The sequence below is a fragment of the Panicum virgatum genome, chromosome 5K (genome assembly GCF_016808335.1).
Source record: "Panicum virgatum strain AP13 chromosome 5K, P.virgatum_v5, whole genome shotgun sequence".
NCBI classification, from domain to species: domain Eukaryota; kingdom Viridiplantae; phylum Streptophyta; class Magnoliopsida; order Poales; family Poaceae; genus Panicum; species Panicum virgatum.
The window spans coordinates 42,288,579-42,311,261 of record NC_053140.1 but is presented as its reverse complement, the minus strand read 5'-3'; the positions used below and the strand labels follow the sequence as shown (position 1 = coordinate 42,311,261).

General features: G+C 54.2%; 1 protein-coding gene across 1 annotated transcript; it reads left to right on the top strand.

The window, feature by feature from the left end:
* The first annotated feature begins 1,469 nt into the window (after positions 1–1,469).
* LOC120710041 (paramyosin-like) lies at positions 1,470–21,826 on the top strand. The gene is given in 5 exon segments (XM_039995683.1): positions 1,470–1,671; positions 1,818–1,884; positions 3,059–3,224; positions 3,571–6,708; positions 20,442–21,826. Coding segments are annotated over 3 exon segments (4,341 nt in total). The 5' UTR covers positions 1,470–1,671; positions 1,818–1,884; positions 3,059–3,169; the 3' UTR covers positions 21,590–21,826.
* The last annotated feature ends 857 nt before the right edge of the window (positions 21,827–22,683 follow it).

Here is a 22,683-nt window from a genome sequence, read left to right as displayed (position 1 = left end):
GTCCTGGGAATCGAGCATGTTCGAACGGATATACTGCAAATCACAATAGACCGTTATGGTCGCATATACTGTACGGCACTACTAGAGTCCGCAGAACTTTTCATCGGACGGCACGTCGCAACATTGATAAATAACAGTTGTAATATTAGAAATCAACGCTGGCAGCAAAAGGGTCTGTAGCCTCTATGCGAACGATATTCTAGAATTTAATGGCGTTGTGCTTTCAGTAATAACGCTTGCAACATCAAAAAAATATATATACAAAATGATCTGATATCCGATTCGAGGATGGAAAACTCCCATCGCAACATTATCATCATGTTTCATACAACATCCACCGCACACCATAAAGAAATAATAGTTGAAACATCGGTACTTGACTCTTGCAACATAGATCAAAATGTCCGATTTTTTCTACACGTCGGACGTCCTAATTCTAGCATCACCGTTATGAAATATAAGGATTCATATTCTAGAAAGAGCATTCAACGACGAGACTACTATTTTGCTGTCCTATTTCAAAGTCTGAAGTACACACTTTTGTTTCAAAAAAAAAAACTACACACCACAAACCGTTTGCATTTACCATGTGGGTCCATGCTATTGAGAACTGACGGTGGTGGTTTTAGATGCATGGATCTTCCTCGCAAAAGAAAAGAAAAGAAAAGAAAGATGCATGGATCGAAGAACTCTCAGAAAGAAAAGACAAAAAGGTATGGTTTCATGACAATGTACCAAAACGTGTGACATTTCCTAATGAATTACAGCGTTTCTGCAGCTGTGCTTAGGCCCTGTTTAGTTCCCATGGGATGTAAACGCAAAATTTTTTTCAAAGGAATCTAGGTAATTTGAAATACTAAATGAAGTCTATTTGCAAAACTTTTTACACAGATGGTTATAAATCGCGAGACGAATCTAATGATTCTAATTAATCCATGATTAATCAATAATTAGCGAATGGTTACTGTAGCATCACTGTTTGCAAATCATGGATTAAGTAGGTTCATTAGATTCGTCTCGTGATTTACAGCCCATCTATGAAAAAATTTTATAAATAGACTTCATTTATTACTTTAAATTAGCAAGATTTTTTCGCAAAATTTTGCGTTTACGGCTTTTTTTGTGTTTACGGCTTTTTTTTGGGTTTACGGGGGAACTAAACAGGGCTTAACTGTTAAGCGGTCTTTGTAGAGGATCCTGGCTCCCTAGCGTTTAGGCGGGAACGCAGAGACAAAACCCCCGAGGCGTCAGCGCACGGACGGGACAAAAAGCCGGCCGCGCCGCCCAGCTGGCCCCCACGTCGCGCCAGCTCGGACCGCTCCCCTCGCGGGCCCCGCATGGCAGCCGCCGCGTGCTACGCCTGCCCCGGCCTCCGGGTGGCGGCCTCGCGCTCGCGATGGCGGGAACGCTGTTCCGGTCCAGTGGCGTTCCCGTAATAAGGTCTCAACGCGGAGGGCTCTCTGGGCCTCAGGTAGATGCTGCAGGGGCTCCAAAAGGACAAGCCGATTGTTGCTCGCTCGCCTAGTGCGTTTCTTGAACGCTGCCCACACACAACAGTTGAGAGCGCCTGGCCTAGTGGAGAAGAAGAAGCCGCCTCGGCCCTCGGGGCAGGTTCTCTGGCGGCCTCTGCTTGCTTCGTCGAGCAAGCCGTTCATCCTAGCTAGCCTTGAGGTAACTGCTCCTCTTCCTCCTCCTCTCGTGGTACGGTTTCATTTCCGTCTCTTCCTGCTGGGGCTCGTTCCCCTGTTTTGATCTGACAGGTTCATGTGCCGTGTGCGATCTCTGATCATGCTTGGATTCTCTCTTGTTATTGTCAGATCTTGTTTTCGGGTTCAAGAAGGGGTGGGAGATAGCTGTACAGGAGGAGGCGGCGGCATTTCAGTGGTATGTTTCTTGATTTTCCCATTTTTTTCTATCTCTCTGGTTTCTTTTTTCCCTGATCCGGGTGTGCTGCTACGATGCTATTGTTCTTGCGATAGTGAAGAAATTTCTGTACGACTGTGTGTGTTCTTGGATGGATCGTTGTTGGGGCGTGTGCGTTCTGATGTGGCAACTGACATGGATTGATGGAGATGCTTGATTAGAATAAGCGTTAGTTTAGTGCCATAAACATCTCTTTCTCTGTTCCTAGCATTCGCCTCTGTTTCTTTTGTTCATTTTTCCATTTTCTTCTTCTTTTGGTATGTGAACATATTTGCGGAGTGGTTAGCACTTGTTAACTTTGTCTTTGCTTGCTAACTGTTTCAGCACTGGCCGGGTTCTGGTCCCCATGTCGTTACCATTCGTGATGTTTATTAATTTCGTACGACAAAAAATCCTTCGTGCTGCTATTTCTCCAATCAGACCGCGTATGCGTACTGTTTTCCAAGAGAGACCACGATACTACCAAGTCGAAAAATACTACCATGCTGTACCTCTGTTAGCAGAAGGCTCACACTCAGCATGGCTCACTGTGGCCAACCCATATGCATTTCGGATATGTCTGAACTTAAGCTGCCCAAGAGGTTTGTAAATTTGGGCACCCACGTGACTAGGTAGATGGAACTGGATCAAACATTTTATGGTGTACTCATCGAGGCACTGCAATTTAGCCAGTCAAAGTCTGCTTTTGAGATGGCTTTGTTTTTTTTTGAGTGAAAGATTAAAACATCCATGAGTCGTGTCAGACCTTCAATACAGACATAGAAGAAGAATCCATTAAAATGTAACTGTAGCAACGTCAAACTTAGGCTCCAAATTCTGGGTATAAGCTTCGCAAATTTGTGCATTCTCGAAATATAGCTGTACATTTAATTCTCCTGCTTTGCTAAATTGGTTATATACACCCCTTCAAAGGGACTTCCATCTTTTCCAGTTATACTTATTCAGCTTTCTGTGCAGACTGCAGAGAACATTATTTTAATCATTAAATAGTTAGATGGTTTCCATTGAAGGACCTGTACTTTTATCTCGATCTTTTCTTTTGATAATTTCGCTATTCTAGATGAGATATTATCCACGGATGATATCCATATATGACTTCTCATTCATTGTCTTTGTATTTTTATTACTCTTTCAGGAGCAAGAGTAATCAGGATTGCAACATCGCACTACCTCAATTGTGATCAATTTTGTCTGAGAAGATTTCCTGCAAAGAAATAGTAAAGATTGTGGATGCAAGTGCATCAATATGACAAAGAAAGACAAGATTAGGAAGTCCAAGCATCTTCTGGAGAGCAAAAAGGGTATTCTCTCAATTCATGACTAACGTTTACTCAAATGAGTTTTTATGTAGCCGCAGAGATCTCAAAGTGCAGTTTCTTTATATAATTATATATGAAAATTCTTTCAAGTAAAGAGAATTCTCCGCTGATCTACTGTTTTTCTTTTTTTTGACATTCTTGTGGCTGATCTCAACATGATTCCAGTACCAACTGAACATGAATGAGTCTTATATGTACGCATTTCAGCATTAAAGTGCTTTTGACGTTGCTACAATTACATTTCAAGAAGAATTCTTGCTTGTTCAACTAATAGCTCTTCTCTAGCGATTCGTTGTCTGAAAACAATAGCTGTATGTTGTTTTTTCAGATGTTGATGAAAATGTGGAGAACATTTTGCGGATGATAGGAGAGGAGAACGAACAGACTGAGAATGAACAAGATGATTCTGGAAATCCTGTCAAGAAATCAAAGCTGTCTTCCCTCGTGAAGGGCTTCCATGAGGACTATCACTATCTTCATAAGCACTACAAACACCTAATTAGCAAACTAGAAAATGTTGGTCACAGTTCCTCTGGTTCAGATTCATCTGACTCAGACATGGAAGGAGACAGATCATACAGTGATGTCATTACACCAAAAGTAGCACTGAATGAAGAAAACGGCCTGAACCATAAGAGTGCTGAAGATCATAGCGTGGAAGCAGAGATTGAGAAGCTGAAACAAACTACAGAAGAACAAGCCAAGGAAATATCCGATCTGAAGCAGCTACTAGATAAAGCAATCAAGGACAAAGAAGCTACAAGAGTAGAGCTAAGTTCATTGGTTGAAAACTTGTCATCTGAGAATGAAAATCTGAAATCATTAGTTGAAATTGCGAAGAGGGAGGAAGGAGAATTGCTTAGCACCGTAAAATCCAAGGAGAGTGAGGTCACAACACTGTCCGCCGAGAAGCAAATTATTGAAAAAGAGAGAGATAACCTGAAGATGTTAATTCTAGACATGGAGAAGGAGAAGGAAGATCTGAGGAATCAGCTGAAAGATAAAGAGGGCAGATGCAGTCTCCTGTTATTAGAAGTTGAGAAGGCCCAACAGGTTGAGAAAGAAGTGCAGATCTTGTTGGAAGAAAACCAGAATCTGAAGAATGAGAACTTGATTCTGTTGGATGAGCATGATAACCTGAAAGCACTTCATCAGAATTTAGATATTGAGTGCTCTAAACTGAAGGCAGCCAATGCAGAAACGAGTGCTAAGAATGAATCCTTGATCACAGAAAATCATTCAGCTGAAAGGAAACTCCAGCAACTGGGGTTGGAGATAGATGGCTTGAAAGTGGAGGCCGCAGAGCTAATGAACAATCTGGCCAAGGAACGTAGTATTGCAGCTGAAGAAAAAGAAAGACTAGTATCAGAAAACTCCATGTACCTGAATGAGTTAGAGAAGGCACAGTCTAGTGTTAAGGATCTAGAAAAGGAACTGGAATCAACAAAACATGTTCTGAATAGTAATATTGCCGAGATACAGAAGGAGAAGAATTCAGCCACATCAGAGATAGAGCAGCTAGAGGCTTCTTTGATGAATCTTAAGACTGAGCTAGCACAGCATCTTGAGAGGATTTCAGATATGCAGAAGAGTAATGAAGGCCTGGAGATGGCAAATTCTAACTTGCATAATGAAATTGTAGAATTACAAGGACAAAAAAATGAAGCTGCTGCTTCTGTTATTAACCTTGAGAGCAAGTTAGAACAGCGAGTCCAAGAGATCTCAAATCTTCAGGAGGCCAACAAAGACCTCAAAGCTGCAAACACTGATCTGTATAATGAGGTTACAACATTTCAAGAGGAGAAAAATACAGCACTCGCTCAGCTACAACAATCAGAGGCTAACATCAAGAATCTTCAAAGTGACTTAGAACAACAGCAAAACCAAATTCTATTTTTCCAGCGCGAAAATGAAGAGTTGCTGAATAAAAATTCTAGCTTGCACAAGCAACTAGAAGAGATTAGGAATACTCTGCAAGATGAGATCATTGCGCTACAAGGAGAGAAGGAAGAGGCTATTAATAGCCTACAACAATCAAATGATTCAGTCAAGTCCTTGGGAGCTCAGTTAAAGCAGCGAGTGGAAGAAATTTCTGTTCTGCAGCTTGCTAATGAGGACCTACAAAATAGTAACTCCAACCTGAAGATACAATTGGAAGACGCGAAGGTTAGTCACCATGCTGAAATTTTAGCATTACAAGATGAAAAGAACAAAATAATTTTAGATCTGCAACAGTCCGAGGCTTCTATCAAGAATCTTATAATTGAATTAGAGCAAGGAAAAGAGCAAATCTCATTCATGAATCTAGCTAATGAAGATTTGAAGAACGATATCGCTATATTGGACAAGCAATTGGAGGAGGTCAGGAGAAGTTTGCATGCTGAAATTGGACAACTCCATGCAGAGAAGGACACAGCTCTATCAGAGCTACTGATATCTCAGGCTTCTGTCAGAAACTTGGAGGGTGTGATAGAAAAGCAAAATGAGAAGATTTCAAATCTGGATCAAGCTAATGATCAGTTACAGAAGAACATATGTACCTTGACTGAGCAATCAGAACAAACCAAGGCTGAGCTGCAGAAGGAGGTTGAGGCAACACAAGAAGAGAAGGATACAGCACTAACACAACTAAAGCAGTCAGAGACTTCAGTACAAAATCTTGAGAATGAGGTAACACGACTGAAAGAGGAACTTTCAGTTCAGCTGGAAAAGAATTCCACCTTGGACAAGCAGTTGGAAGAAGTCAGGAGCAGCATGCATGCTGAAATTGCAGATCTACGTGCAGAGAAGGACTCATCTCTATTGGAGTTACAGACGTCTCAGGCTTCTGTCAGGAACCTTGAGATTGCACTTCAAACACAAAATGAGAGCATTTCAACTCTACAACAAGCTAATGATGAGTTGCAGAAGAGCATTTGTACTTTGTCCGAGCAAATAGAACAAGCCAAGGCTGAGTTGCAGCAGGAGGTCAAGGCTGCACAAGAGAAGGATGCACTTCTAACACAGCTGAAGCAATCAGAGGATTCAGTACAAAATCTTGCGAAAGAGGTGGCACGACTGAAAGATGAGCTTTCAGTTCAGCTGGAAAACAATTCCACCTTGGACCAGCAGTTGGAAGAAGTCAGGAGTCGAATGCATGCTGAAATTGCAGAACTGCGTGCAGAGAAGGATGCATCTCTATTGGAGTTACAGACGTCTCAGGCTTCTGTCAGGAACCTTGAGATTGCACTTCAAACTAAAAATGAGAACATTTCAACTCTACAGCAAGCTAATGATGAGTTGCAGAAGAATATTTGTACTTTGTCCGAGCAAATAGAACAAGCCAAGGCTGAGCTGCAGCAGGAGATCAAGGCTGCACAAGAAGAGAAGGATGCAGTGCTAACCCAGCTGAAGCAATCAGAGGATTCAGTACAAAATCTTGCGAATGAGGTGGCACGGCTGAAAGATGAACTTTCAGTTCAGCTATGTCGTGGTGCTGCAAACCACGGCCGGGTGGCGGAAGGCACCCGCCCTAGCCCAGAGGGTGTGTACTCAGGGGGTAGCTAGTCTTAGATCGATCTCCCTTCAGAACACAAGAAACACAGCAGGATTTAGAGTGGTTCGGGCCGCCGGAGCGTAATACCCTACATCCACTGTGTGTTGTATTGCCTTCCCACAAGCGTGAGGAGGTGCGAGAGCTTGAGTCTGTATGGATCTTCCTGTGCACAGCGAGCGCCTCCCTTTTATATCTCAAGGGGGCGCGTACACAGTCGTTGGATCCCCGACAGGTGGGTCCAACGATGTAGTATAACCTAACGTACTGTTCATGCATTATGGCGTCGCAGGCAAAGGAGATCTTTCTCTTGGATTCCCTCGCCTGCTCCCGGAGCCCTTCGTCCATCATGTCCTAGCGTCGTCTTGTCAGGTCAGGCCCGTCGCAGCTAGTGACACCGCCCGTCACATTGCTTAAGCGGGCGGTGTAGCTTGCGGCGTAGGCGGCATGATGGAAAAGTGCCGTGCTGTCGTATCCGTTTAATGCTACAGGCGGGCTCTGCGCGGGCGCGGCTCAGGCGGCTGCACTGTGCTCCTTGGTAATACGCGGCGCGCAGCGGGGCCTGACAAAAGGCTGTCTTGTGTACCACGGCGGCAGAGCACGCCTTGTCTATCGCATTAAATGCGGTAGGTGGGCGAGTCTTCCTCCGGAAGGCTCGCGCACGATCCCACGCCTCCGGGACACGTGGCGGCTTCGGACCCCTACACGGTGAGGGGAGTCCGGACGGGCGTAGGAGGTCCCGGACCCCTCTGGGGGTCCGAGGCTTCGGCGGTCAGCTTGGAGCTTCCCTTCCATGGAGACACGTGGCGCCACCGGACCCATCCTCAGGCGGGGAACGGTCCGGGGCCGTTGGCCTGGTGAGGGAAAAGCCTGGCCTGTGGGGCCTGGCTACTCCGTCTCTCCCGCGCAGCTACGGATAACTACGCGGGTCCTGCTTTGCTGCAGTAAGAGTGGGTATCCCTGTTGCAGGGTACCGACAGTGGCCCCCGGGCCCACCTTGGGGGAGGTACGAGCCCACAGGTGGGGCCACTTCTGCGATTTGGTACTATATAGCTTGAAGCTCCTTTCTGCAGGTCTTGACCGGCTTTGACTACCCATTGGGTTGGTTGCTGCCTCATCACGTCGCAACGGATTACTGACTAAGGGCCCCACGATAAGCGGTTCACTTAGTCACACGCGCGACGTTTGGCATTGTTGCGGCCGGAGTAAACGGATCATTTACCACCGGCGCAGCTCCCGAAAAGCTCGGCCACGCCTATGATTAATGCGCGCACGTCAGCTCGGCTTCCGCCTTGCTTCACGCGCGCGGGCGACGGTTCGGATCCCGCCTTTTCGCACCCCCGTTGATTACCCACCCTCCCTGACAGGTGGGCCTGGGCCCCTCACGTCATGGACTGGGCAGCTAACTCCTGGTGCGAGCGTCGCTTGAGTTCCGGCGACGGTTCCGGGGCGCGCTGGTTGAGACAGGCTTTATAACGGGGCATACCGTATCCTATGGTTGCTTTCCCGCATTCGTCTTCTTCCTCCAGCCTTTGCGCCCCTTTGCCTCCGAGCCTTCCTTGACCTTCTCTCCCCCCTACACAGGCTCCTTCCTCGCCCGTCAGGAGATGGCATCCCTTGTTCATCCCCGTCGCTTCCAGACCGAGGGAGAGCTGAACACAGTGCGCCGCCTGCTCGGGTGGAGCGCTCAGGAGACCGGCTGGGGGGTGCGAGCAGGCTCGGTTCCCCTTGGCAACCTCCGCGCCGGGGAGTTCGTGCTATTTACCTCGCACGTCTCCGCCGGCGTGGGGCTGCCGATTTCTTCATTCTTGCTGCTGCTGCTGGAAGACTTCGGCCTCCAGCTTCAGCATCTGACGCCCCACTCCCTCCTCCTGGCGTCCATCTTTGTGCATTTATGCGAGATGTTCGTAGGAGTGCGTCCCTGCGTCATCCTCTTCCGCTACTTCTTCATCCTGGTGAAGTCCGGAAGGAGCAAGGACGAAGTGGGAGGGTACTACTTCCAGATAAGGAGCGACCTGCCGACTCCTTACATTCCGGGCCTTGCTGGCGGAAGGTGGGAGGAGTGGCGCAGGGATTGGGTGGTTGCCACCGCCGAAGCCAACGAGCGCCTTGTCCTGCCGACCGCGGGGCCCGCCTCCGACAAAGCGTCCTGGAGGGCCAAGCCATCGCTGCAGCCGGAGTTCGACTCCGTGCTGGATAAGATCAGGTCACTGGCAGGGAGCGGCCTCACCTCGTGGCACGTGCTCGGCGACTTCGTGAAGCGCCGGATCGCCCCCCTGAAGCAGCGGCCGCGACCGGCGTGGAGCTTCACCGGCCTCAACGATTGCAGCAGGACCCACCGCGGGGAGGGAAGCGACCTGACCCAGGAGGCCTTGGAGGTCCTGGTGCGGAACGTGACGGGAGACACCTTCATCGCAGAGAATCTGATCCTCCCGCAGAGCATAGTCCCCCTCTGCGAGGACCCAGCGAGGGTGGCGGTGCTGGCCACCCTGCCAACCCTGGACGACGGGGGACTGGCCCCGCGGCAGACCGGGGGTGACCCGAACCGTGGGCTCCGGATCCCTGGCTCGTCCGGGGATCAGGCTACGCTAAGCGCTGCGGGGTCCGGTGCCACTACGAAGGGGAAACAGGCCGCGGCTGCGGCCGGCTCCAGCCGGGCCCAGAGCAGCTCCGGTGCGTCGTCAGGGGACGTAGGCCGGCGGAGGCTACTCCGGGGCGACGGGACCCTGGTGTCGGAGCCCGCCGCGAAGCGCCAGAGGTCTTCCGAGGGCGCAGGCCAGGGTAGCTCCCGGGCTGCTGGCCCCCACGGGTCCTCTGGCGTAACTGGACCACCACCATCGCCGCCGAAGAATTCATCGCGCCGGCAGCAAGAGCGGCCGCAGCAGGAGCAGCCGCAGGAGCAGCGGCAGCAGGCACGCGGACGGCAGCAGCAGCAACAGGAGCGACCCCGGGTTGCACCCATGCCGCAGCCGCAGGTACAGCAGCAACGGGCGCAGGCCCGGGTTACGCCTGTATCGCAGCTGCAGGGGCAACAACAGCATCAGCAACAGCAGCAGCTGCAAGAGAAGAGGCCCGGGCTCCGGGGACGCTGGGTCCCCGGTTCTGCTGGGTTAGTGTCATCTTGCTCTCCTCCCTTGCGCCGGTGTTCTGTTTTTTTTTTGTGTTGACGGCTTTTCTGCTTTGCTACCAGGGCTTCCCGCCCCAGCGGTTCTTCTACCACCGTTGGCACATCAGCAGGTGCCCGGGCGGCAGCGACCTCGGCATCGACAGCGACGGTGGCAGTAGGTGCGGGACCCTCAGGTACGGCGTCCTGTTGCTAACTCCGTGACACATGATGCGATGCTGACTGTCATGCCATTTCCAGACTCTGCAGGGCTCAGTGCAGCAGCGGCAGCGGCGGTGGCGCCGGTGCTGGGTGCAGCCGCTCCTGACGTATTGGTGGCGGGGGCACTCGGTGCGGCCGTGTCTGCCACAGCGGCAGCGGGAGCACCGAAGTTAGGTTCGGCCGCACCCGACTTGTCGGCAGCGGGGGCACCAGAGCTGGGCCCGGCCGCTAGCCAGACTCGGCGGGCACGGGGGAGCCGGAGCTGGGCCGGCCGGCCCGACTCGGCGGCAGGGGAGGCCGGCCGGAGCTGGGCCCGACGCGCCCCGACTCGGCGGGCAGCGGGGGGCGCCGGAGCTGGGCCCGGGCCCGTCCGTGCCCGACTCGGCGGCAGGGGAGCGCCGGAGCTGGGCCCGACGGCGCCCGACTCGGCGGCAGCGGGGGCGCCGGAGCGGGGCCCCGGCCGGCCCGACTCGGCGGCAGCGGGGGCACCAGAGCTGGGCCCCGGCCGCGGCCCGACTCGGCTGCAGCGGGGACGCCAGAGCTGGGTCCCGGCGGCGCCCGACTCTGGCGGCAGCGGGGGCGCCGGAGCTGGCCCGGCCGCGCCCGACTCGGCGGCAGTGGAAGCGCCGGAGACAAGTGCCGCAGCGGAAGCCCCTACCTCCACTCCGGTCCTGTTGCGGAGAAGAGTTGGAGGTGGTGTTTGGCAGGCGGCTCCTCCTGCTCCAATCCCCGGAGGAGGATACGACTCCGCTTCCTCAGGTGCTGTTGCGAGTTCGGCGTTCGATTGAGGGGCAACCTCCTCCGCCGAGGTGGCCTTCCGGCGGGAGTGGTCTGCGCTGGAGAGCGAGCGTCAGCGCCTCTCCGACTGGCACACCCGCCTGGAGGCGCACACGAAGGCTGAAGCCTCCCACGCCGGAAACTCGGTCAAAGCTCAAGGCGGACCAAGCGGCCTACCGAGCAACCTTAAGAAGGTGTTTGACCGAGAGCTTGCAGTGTCAAGCCGAGAAATCCTTGGCGCAGCGGGAGCAGGACTTCACCCTGGAGGTTGTTGGGTTCGCTGCTCAGCGGTCCGACCTCGAGGCTCACCTCGCAGCCCAGCATCAGAGCTGGAGACTCGCAGCGAGGACCTCGAGGTCCGGAGGCAGGAGCTCGACGTCTTCTCTGCGACTCTGCAGGGATGGCGTGAACAACTGCAGGAGAGAGCCCGCCAGCTGACTGCCGACGAGGCGGACTTGGAGGAGGACCGGAAGTCTCTTGCCAAGCGGGAAGCTCACGCCACCGCCATAGAGAAGGAGCTTGAGCGCCAGCGAGAGTCGCTCAAGAAGCGGAAGGTATACGCGGAGCAGAAGGAGACCAAGCTGGAGGAGCGGTCCCGCGGACTCGAGGAGAGGTCCCGCGAGCTCGAGGAGAGGTCCCGCGAGGTGGAGGTGGCCAAGGCGGCCTTGGACACCCGGGTGCAGGAGCTGTCCGGGAGGGTCCAGAAGCACCAGGAAGACCAGCGCGCTGGAGCCAGCGGATCGCTGACTGGGCGGCCGAAGCGAGCCTCGCACTGGTGCCATTTGGAATGAGCCCGATCCAGGTGGCGGAGCCGCCAGCTTCGATAGCTGACGCCCTCCCAGTGTTGAGCTCCGCTTCGGATAGGCTCCAGCGCCTGGGCCAGTCCTTACTGGACAGCTTGAAACCGAGGGCCGCGAGCTGATCCGGATGGTGGCGGAGCACATCCTGACCTGCCTCCGGAGCCACGACCCGGCCATCTCGCTGGCGCCCGTGGTCGATGGCCCTGTAGCAGAGACGGAGGCCGCCGCTCGGGACAGCGTGCGGGAGGTCGTTGACTTCGTCGCCGCCTACTTCAAGCGAGAGCCTGCGGACCCTTAGGCTGGGGATTGTATCTTTTTTCTTTGCATTATGTAACAAACATTGTATTAGTCGAAAGTTTTTGAAATAGAAGAAACTTCAACTTAGCTGTTTGCGGTTGTTGATTTGCGGTATGCGGCACCCCGGCGCCTGGCCCCCTGGCGGATAGGTTCGTTGTTTGGACCTGTCTGCCACGCGAGCCGTAGAAGATACTCCGGACCTCCTTGGGCATAGGTGTCATATAGCCTGCAAGGCGAGCAAGCGCCTTGTTCCCTGCGTAGTATACAGGAGTACAGAGAGAAAATCAAATTTGCTTATACGGTAACAATGATACTGCAACTTAGCTATTTGACGCATGCAGATTCATCCATGATGTCTGGGACAAAGCGGATGCCTGGGCCCCCTGGGAGAGAGGCTCAGCTGCTGTGAGTCTGTCTACCACCGAGATTGGCTCTTATCCTGCATGAAGCTTTGAAGCAGATACTCGGCCCCCTGGTAGGTAGGCTCAATGGTTTGAGACTGTCTACCACTGGCCAGGTTTGAACCTGTGTACCACTCAAAGTTATAGCTTAGAGCAGACCCGCGGGGCTCATTCCTGACCAATCCCAGGCCTGGTACCAGGTCCAGGACTCTAGATGCGCAGGCCCAGGTAGCTCTGTGCTTGTTACAGAGTGGGGGAGTGCGTAGGCTTAGGGTCGGAACCAGGCTAAGGCGCTACGCAGGGCTCCGGACCACTCCAGGAAACAGCACGATCTTTCCGGACCTGGCTTCTCGTCCTAGACCCTTCGCAGCAGTGGGTGAGGTCACTTTGCTGTGCTCGATCCTTTGAGATATGGTGCTGGACACGCCGTGTTGGACTTAGGAAGCCAGCTCTTGATCTGGGACGAGGTCGCGGCGGCCCCAATTACCCGAGCCCCTCCAGGTACTAGAGTACTCCGTTACAGGGTTGGTGGAGAGTGCAGGCTTTTGGGTACGGAACCAGCTAAGCGGCTACACTGGGCTCCGAACCACCCCAGGAAACAAGTACCCGCTCCCCAGAGTGGGTCCTTAGGGGTCCGGACCCCTCTCCTGCAGCAAGAGGGTCCGGACCTGTACGGTAGTCCAGCAGCTCAATGCAGATCTTAGTTGCAGCAACAAGAGTAGAGGTCCCGCGGGGGTTAGAAAAAGCGAAAATTCCGAGAATCGAAATGCGTAATTTAACTTTGACGCAAAGACAGAACTAGGAGAAAATCCTTCCTTTGCAATCTCGATGTACATGGCTGGCGCGGTGGATGCCAGAGGCCGGGTTTATGAGGTCGGACCTCTACCGCTCTGAGCCGCGCGTTAGCCGCTAGTGCGATGGATGCCAGAGGTCGGGTTTACGAGGGTGGCCCTCAACCGCTCCGGGCCGCACGCTAACTCTATCTTATTACAAAGGAAAGGTTATTTCCCTGCTCTGCCTAGGTGTAAAACTTACGCAGATGCTCTATGTTCCACGGGTTGGGCAGCGGCACTCCGTCTTCTGTGGCAAGGCGAACGCATCCGGGCCGGCATACCTCTGTAACCTTGAAAGGCCCCTCCCAGCTGGGGGAGAGTTTGTGGAGCCCCCGCTCGGTTCAGGATCCGTCTGAGGACGAGGTCGCCAGCCCGGAGCTCCCTACTGTGCACGAACCGTTGACGGTAGCGCCGGAGCGCCTTGGTTGTAGCGTGCATTTCGGATCGCTGCTCGCCACCTTCGCTCGTCAACGAAGTCCACGTCGTCGCACCGCAGCTGCTCCTGCATGGATTCGTCAAAGGCCTGGACCCGTGGTGAGCCCAGGTGAATTTCTGGGGGAAGGCATGCTTCAGCCCCGTAGACCAGGAAGAACGGAGTCTCCCCGGTGGCTCGGCTGGGTGTGGTCCGGTTGCCCCATAGTACACATGGAAGCTCGTCAACCCATTTGGCACCATGCTTTTTCAAGCAGTTGTAGGTGCGGGTCTTGAGTCCCCTGAGGATCTCTGCATTCGCTCTCTCAACCTGTCCATTGCTGCGGGGATGTGCCACGGACGCAAAGCATAGCTGGATGCCAATGTCCTCACAGTACTCTTGGAAAAGTCTGCTTTTGAATTGGGTCCCGTTGTCCGCGATGATGCGGTTTGGGACGCCAAATCTGCACACAATGGACCTGAGGAATGCGACTGCTGATTTCTTAGTAATATTCACCACAGGAGTAACCTCCGGCCACTTAGTGAACTTGTCGATGGCAACATAGAGGAACCGGTACCCGCCGACAGCCCGGGGGAAAGGCCCCAGGATATCCACACCCCACACAGCAAATGGCCATGAGGGCGGAATCATCTGTAGAGCTTGAGCTGGGGTGTGTATTTGCTTTGCATGGAACTGGCATGCTTTGCAGGACCTTACCAGCTCAGCCGCATCCTGGAGTGCTGTTGGCCAGTAGAAGCCGTGCCGAAAGGCCTTGCCAACAAGCGTGCGAGAGGAGGAATGACTTCCGCACTCGCCTCCATGGATCTCCGCAAGCAGTTCGCGGCCCTCTCCCTGGAGAAATGCATCGCATGAGGACTCCGTTGGCGCCACGGCGGTAGAGATCCCCTTCTACCACCGCGTAGCGTTTAGCCAATCGGACTATGCGCTCAGCGGACACATCGTCATCAGGGAGGATGTCATCTTTCAGGTAGTCCCGGATCTCGGAGATCCATGCATCGGGAGCTCCCAAAGCAGATAGGGGTGGTTCTGTGAGGTCAACAGGCTCCTCAACAGAACACACAGCCCTAGTTGGGCACCATAGGTGGAATACTGCCGGGACCGCTAGCTTCGAGGTGCCAGCTTGATCCCCGTCACCCGGCTCGGCAGGCTGGGCGGTAGGTTTCAGCAGCCGTCTTTCAAAGACACCCTCAGGCACAGAAGCCCAGGTAGATGCTCTCGCAGAGAGATCATCTGCTGCTGAGTTGTGCTCGCGGGGAACGTGTTTGTAGTTCCAAGGCGTCGAAATCCTTCTCGAGCTTCCTCACGTGTATGAGGTATGCCGCGAGCTGGGGATTATTGCAGTTGCAATCCCCTCGGACCTGCTTAATGATTAGCTGGGAGTCCCCCTTCACCAGAAGCTGCCGGACCCCCAATGAGAGGGCTTGGGTCAGGCCGAAGATCAGAGCCTCGTATTCCGCCATGTTGTTGGTGGCCTTGAACTCAAGGTGCACCATGTACTTCAGCTGATCTTCGTTTGGGTCGATGAGGACCACACCAGCTCCGGCCCACTTCTCGCGGGCGGACCCATCAAAGAAGAGTGTCCAGTGAGGCTCGGTGAAGACTGGTGTCCTGATTTCCGGCTCCGGGGGTCCAACATTTATGGCCGGACCTCCAGGGTTGCTTGGGGAAGGAGTCCACTCCGCTATGAAATCAGCCAGGATCTGGCTTTTGACCGCATGGCGTGGCTGGAATTCCAGTTGGAACTCCGCCAGCTCTGCTGCCCACTTGGCGATATTGCCTGTGGCGTTGGAATTGTGTAGAATCGCTCTTAATGGGTAAGAGGTCACTACAACAACTCGGTGTGCTTGAAAGTAGTGGCGCAGTTTCCTGGACGCAATAAGTATTGCATAGATAAGCTTATGCGTTTCAAGATACCTGGCCTTTGCCTCGTGGAGGACTTCACTGACGTAGTAGACTGGCTTTTGGACGGTCCGGACCCTAGTTCCTGGGTCCAGTTCGTCCTTGTCCACCGCATCTGTCCCTTGGGCCCCCAGTGGTTCTGGGCTCCCAATGGGATGAGGCTCCTCCGGACCTGCCTGTGCGGGGCCCGGACCTTCAAGCTGGGGTGAGGCTGACGGGCCCCCGTGTCCGGGGTCCGGCTCACCATCCTCGGCCAAGAGGACCTTGGTGCTCCCCTGGCGGGTTTGCTCCATCCTTTCGGCGACCAGCACCATGCTGACCGCCTCCGCAGATGCAGCAAGATACAGAAACAACGGCTCACCGGGTTCTGGTGCCACCAATACTGGCAGCGAGGTGAGGTGCTGCTTCAGCTCCTGGAAGGCCTGTTCAGCCTCTTCGGTCCATGAAAATGGACCGGACCTCCTCAACAGCTTGAAGAAGGGAAGGGCCCTCTCAGCCAGCCTCGATATGAAGCGGCTAAGAGCAGCGAGAGACCCAGTAAGCTTCTGGACGTCCTTGATGCGGCCAGGAGGCCTCATTGCTTCGATCGCCTTGATCTTGGCTGGGTTTGCCTCGATGCCTCGATGCGAGACCAGGAAACCCAGCAGCTTCCCTGCTGAGACGCCGAAGATGCACTTCTCTGGGTTCAGCTTCGTGCGGGTGGCGCGAAGACGGTCGAAGACGAGGGACAGGTCCTCCACTAGTGTTGATCCTACCTTAGTCTTGACCACAACGTCATCGACATAAACCTCAACAATATCTCTAATTAGATTACAGAAGGTTTTGTTCATAGCTCGCACAAACGTGGGTAAGGCATTCCTTAGACCATACGGCATGACAATGTAGCAATAAAGCCCATCTACTGTTACAAAGGCAGTATGCTTCCTATCCTCTCTAGACATCTGAATCTGGTGGAAACCAGAGTATGCATCTAGGAAAGACAAAAGATCACACCCGGAGGTGGAGTCCACGATCTGATCGATACGCGGAAGAGGGTAGGGGTCTCTTGGACATGCCTTGTTGAGGCTGGTGTAGTCGATGCACATCCGGAGCTTCCCGTTGGCTTTTGGGACGACGACCGGATTGGCCAACCACTCGGGATGGTGGACCTCCTCGATGAAGCCAGCGTGTAGGAGCTTGTGGACTTCTTCGCGGATGAAGTTCTGCCGCTCCACAGACTGCTTCCGAGGTTTTTGGCGCACCGGCGTGGCGTCGGGGTAGATCCTCAGATTGTGCTCGATCACTTCCCTGGGGATCCCGGGCATCTGCGACGGTTCCCAGGCGAACACGTCGACATTTGCCCGGAGGAAAGCGATGAGCGCGTCTTCCTATTTCTCCTCCAGGTTCCCCGCGATGCGGGTGGTCCTGGTGGTGTCTGCCCCAATCTGTACCGACTTCACGGGAACTTGGTCCGGATCAGATGGTTGGACCTTGGGAGCCTTTGCAGGCGCCCTGGGTTGCGAGGTGGACGGATCCTCCTCGGAGCGTGCAGCCTCTGCCGCCAGAGTGTGCAGTCTCTCAACTGCAGCAACGGCAGCGGTGCGGTCGCCCTGCACGGTGAGGACTCCGGCAGGGGAAGGCATCTTCAAGACCAAATACCCATAGTGGGCAATGGCCATGAAGCGGTAGAGTGCCGGTCGGCCAATGATAGCGTTGAACGGGAGGTTCACCTCCGCAACATCGAACATGACGCTTTCTGTGCGGAAGTTCTCCTCGGTCCCGAACGTGACCGGCAATGTGATGCTCCCCAGGGGGAACACCGGATGTGGGCCCACCCCGGAGAATGGGCGAGAGGGAGTCAGCTTGGACTCTGGGATCTGCAGCTGCTTAAATGCTGCATAACTGATGACGTTGAGGCCAGCCCCACCGTCAATCAGCACGTGGTAGAGCCTCACGTTGGATATGACAGGAGCCGTGACTAAAGGTAGCACACCAGCTCCAGCCATATTCTCCCGGGCAGTCGGATGGCCCGAAAGAGATGGTGGTGTTCATCCACCTCTGGTGCGGCGCCGCCCTCGGGACCCCCGGCTTCGCCGAAAGGACCTCCCGGCGAAGGGTCTTCACGTCCCGCCGGGAGACAAGCTCCCAGCTCCCGCCATACATCACGTACAGCTTCTTGCGGCGGTCGCCGTTGTCGGAATCGGAGTCGTCGTTGTGATAGACGCCCTTCAGCTCTCGAGCGGGGGATTGGTACCCCAGCTCCTTCTCCCCGGCTGCGGCCCTGCTGTCAGAGGCCTTCTCCTTGCCGGCCCGCTGGCGAGGAGGGGGTGAGTCATCCTTAGAGGACTGCTCCCGCCGCCCACTGACCCGTTTCGCGAGCTTTTGGATCTCGCGGGCAGTCAGCAGCGCTGTGGCGAGCGGTGGGATGCACTGGGCATGAACCTCCGCTCCCACCTTGCGGGCGAGGGCGTTTGCCGTGTGTATTCTGGCCCCCAGCCGCTGCCGCCGCAGCCGGCGCCGCTGGTGGCGCTGCTGCTGCAACGACTGGTCCGCCAGAATGCGGCTCCCCACGACCCCGGTTCTTCTTCTTCTTCTTGCCACCGCCCTGAGCGGTAGCGCTGGAGCCACCAGCCTTGGTGTCTCCGTCTTGGGGGCTGAGTGCCATGCACGGCCCTCGGCGGCCCCTGGCACACTTGTCTGCCAGGGAGAAAAGCGTAGTGACGCTTTCCACCTCGTGCGTCGCCAGCTTCTCGAGCATCTTCTCATCACGCACCCCCTGACGGAAAGCAGTAATAATAGATGCATCTGAGATACGAGGAATGGTACCCCCGTACCTTAGTGAAGCGCGAGATGAAAGCCCGAAGCGTTTCCCCGGGTTTTTGCCTCACGGCGTGAAGGTGTGCCTCCACACCATGCTGCTGGTAGGCGCTGGCGAAGTTCGCTGTGAACCTTGCACAGAGCTCTTCCCAGGACTGGATCGTCCCAGGTGTGAGGTTCATGAGCCAGGTCCGGGCTGGCCCGGACAAGGCTACATGAAAGTAGCTTGCCATGACGGCGCCGTTGCCACCAGCTGCTGTGATGGCAGTAACGTACACCTGCAGGAATTCCGACGGGTTAGTAGTACCGTCGTACTTTTCCGGCAAGTGGGGGCGGAACTTGGGTGGCCACGCCACGGCGCGGAGGTGCTCCGCAAGCGCAGCACAGCCCACCCCGGCCACCGGTGCCCCTGGCTGAATCCGGGCGTTCACCGGAGGCCTGGGTGCCGCCGCGTCCAGATCGACATTGAGGTTGCGTCCCTCAATGTTGAGACGGCGCTCTCGCGCCCTCTCGACAGCGATGCGGGCATCCTCCCCCGCGCGCCGGCGGTTGAGCTCCGCCCGCAAGTCTTCTGTTCGTGCACCCCTCACGGTGGGGGAGCGCACAGATGCCGACGCACCGCCCTGACGCTGGTGGTAAGGTACCACCGCGTTGCCAGGCGGAGGTCGTTGCCCAGTCTTTGCAGAACTGGGGGAGGCCTGAGCCAGGTGGAGGAGACGGTCGACGTCGTCTCGCCACTGCCTCAGGGCGTCTGGCGAGGCTGCCTCAGCCGGAGGGTTGCGAAGCAACTCCCTAGCCGCGGCTAGAGCTCCGCCGCTCGCAGTCTGTGAGGGGGCCCTTGATGGGCGCCCTGACTCTTGCCGGCGGGCGGCTCGCGCCGCCGCCAACGGTGGCTGCTCCACAGGCACGGTTGCCCCTGGAGCAGTAACGCGAGGGGCGTGTGGCGTGGAGGACGCCACCCCCCTCCGTCATCTCCACGTCGTCCACACGAACCATGGGGACAAAGCGGATGATGAAAATGCGACGAGCTAGCTCCCCTACCTGGTGCGCCAAATGTCGTGGTGCTGCAAACCACGGCCGGGTGGCGGAAGGCACCCGCCCTAGCCCAGAGGGTGTGTACTCAGGGGGTAGCTAGTCTTAGATCGATCTCCCTTCAGAACACAAGAAACACAGCAGGATTTAGAGTGGTTCGGGCCGCCGGAGCGTAATACCCTACATCCACTGTGTGTTGTATTGCCTTCCCACAAGCGTGAGGAGGTGCGAGAGCTTGAGTCTGTATGGATCTTCCTGTGCACAGCGAGCGCCTCCCTTTTATATCTCAAGGGGGCGCGTACACAGTCGTTGGATCCCCGACAGGTGGGTCCAACGATGTAGTATAACCTAACGTACTGTTCATGCATTATGGCGTCGCAGGCAAAGGAGATCTTTCTCTTGGATTCCCTCGCCTGCTCCCGGAGCCCTTCGTCCATCATGTCCTAGCGTCGTCTTGTCAGGTCAGGCCCGTCGCAGCTAGTGACACCGCCCGTCACATTGCTTAAGCGGGCGGTGTAGCTTGCGGCGTAGGCGGCATGATGGAAAAGTGCCGTGCTGTCGTATCCGTTTAATGCTACAGGCGGGCTCTGCGCGGGCGCGGCTCAGGCGGCTGCACTGTGCTCCTTGGTAATACGCGGCGCGCAGCGGGGCCTGACAAAAGGCTGTCTTGTGTACCACGGCGGCAGAGCACGCCTTGTCTATCGCATTAAATGCGGTAGGTGGGCGAGTCTTCCTCCGGAAGGCTCGCGCACGATCCCACGCCTCCGGGACACGTGGCGGCTTCGGACCCCTACACGGTGAGGGGAGTCCGGACGGGCGTAGGAGGTCCCGGACCCCTCTGGGGGTCCGAGGCTTCGGCGGTCAGCTTGGAGCTTCCCTTCCATGGAGACACGTGGCGCCACCGGACCCATCCTCAGGCGGGGAACGGTCCGGGGCCGTTGGCCTGGTGAGGGAAAAGCCTGGCCTGTGGGGCCTGGCTACTCCGTCTCTCCCGCGCAGCTACGGATAACTACGCGGGTCCTGCTTTGCTGCAGTAAGAGTGGGTATCCCTGTTGCAGGGTACCGACAAGCTAGAGAACAATTCCACCTTGGACAAACAGTTGGAAGGGGCAATACTAAATGTTTCTAACCTACATGAGAAGCTCGAGAAGGTTCAGGCTGAAGCAGCTTGTCAAATTGATGACATGAGTACAAAAACAAAAGATCTGAAGAAGGCAATCAGTCTATTGTCTTCTGAAAAGATCAAGTTGGAGGAAGATCTGAAAATTATGGTTGAAGCATGCACAGTGAACATGTCATTTATGACAGAATTCGAAGATAGAGTTACACACAAAATTTCAGATCATAATGCAGGACTTGCAGTTCTCCACCAGAGCCTGAGAGGGGCCGTTAGCAGGTGTCAGAGGCTTCAGTATGCATATGATGAGGTGTCCTCAAGGGTGTCCCAGCTCGAGATACTTAATAGGAGTCAGATTGAGCAGATACATCAGCTAGAGGACAAACATTCAGAAACTTTGGACAAAAATCGACTTCTGGAAGAGGAAAAATTATCTGCAAATAAGGAGAACACAAAGCTACAAAAGCATGTCCAAGACCTTGAAGTTCAGCTCCAGCTAGCCAAGCAGAAGCTTAAAGTTACCGAGGCAGAAACTAAATGCAAAGAAGATAGCTATGCGGCGGCGGAGGAGACATCACAGGCAAAGATCCATCATCTTGAACAACTAGTAAAACAGTTTTCTGGAAAAGTCAGCTTGCTGGAAGAAACTCTCATGCAAGTAAAAGGAAATGCCGAGTCAGGGGTTTCCAAATTGGCTGACAAATTGAACGAGATAGAAACACTCTTCAGTCAGAGTTTTGCGCTCTTTATTGACCGTTCATCTGCATGTGGCGAAGAGCTTAAGGTCCTGAGGAAGAAGATGCACGATCATCTTGACGAACAGAAAGAACTCGTCAAGGAGAATGATGAGATGGCTGCTAGGCTGAGAGAGAAAGAAAAGTTGGTGTCCGAAATGGCGAAGAATGCAGCAGAAGCAGAAGCGAAGATGGTCCAGCTCGAGAAGACGGTGACAGAGAAAGAAGAAGAGCTAGCAGCTAGAGTGCAGGAGAAGAGAGAAGCCATTAAGCAGCTCAGCGATACGATTGTTTACCACAAGAACTACAGCAACGATCTGGTGCGCTACATCCGCAGTCACAATCGCCCTCGCCTCCCATTCTGTATGTAAATCTCAATGTCAGTAAACGATGTAAAGGTTCCATTGCTGCTGCGAATTTTGGCAGAAAGGATAGCGCTGCCATTTTTCTTATGTACCATATTTAGTGCTGAAATACTATCTGGAAGTAGCAATACTTAGTGGCTTGTGCATTCTATTAGCAGAGGGGACTGCTGCAGTAATTATTTTTATTCATTCCAACCTTATCTTGTTACTGGAACTGTCAAAGTGCCATCCGAGTCATTGCCACATCTTTTAGTTGTTCATAGCAGATTGCAGGATTATCAATTGCACACTTCAACAGTTTTGATTTAGATTTGTCCCCTGCAAATTGACCATGCATTGTAGTTTATCTTGCACTTTGCTTGTCTTGGAGTTTTTTCTCTCTCCAAAAGATGGCTAAAAGATCTCTGAAAATACATCAGCAGATCCATTGTTGGCTGTATTCTGTAGAAACCTGCAGGCTGCGTTTATTATGATGTCATTCAGTTTTGCCACATCCCAGCTGTTAATCATCGTTTTTTTCTTTTGCCCCCAAGGGACGCCTAATCATCAAGGATGGCCTCTCTGTGAACGCACACAAATCTGCTTTACATACACTGTTACTCTGCTAGTCTGTTTCATTTTCTTCTGCTGTAGCGATGTTTGACAATGTGAGAAAATTCTGGAGAAGCAGCTTTTACACCTGCAATTGGGTTGGGAATGCGGCCATCGGCGGACCGAGCGGCGAAGCGGCGGTGGGGCACACAGTCGCAGTGCCGGGAGAGCGAAACGGCCGCGTGAGTGAAGCGGGTAGATGCATACCAGGGAGGGACGCGAGCACGCGATGGAGGCGGCCGGGGAGCGGAGCCTGGCGAATGGCGATGGCGAGGCGAACAGGGCAACCGGCGGCTCCGTCGCTTGCTTTTTTTTTCTTTTTTTTTGACACACACACCCGTGCGCGTGCGGGCCAGGCAAGCCCATAGTTGCGAACAACAAGAGCGGCAGAAAAATGGCCCATTTCTTCTAAACAAAGGAGTACATGGCCCATATCCTCAAAAAAAATGAAGGCCCATATCTCTTTCCAAAGACTGATTAGGTGCGAATTAAGTTGAACGGTTTTCAGT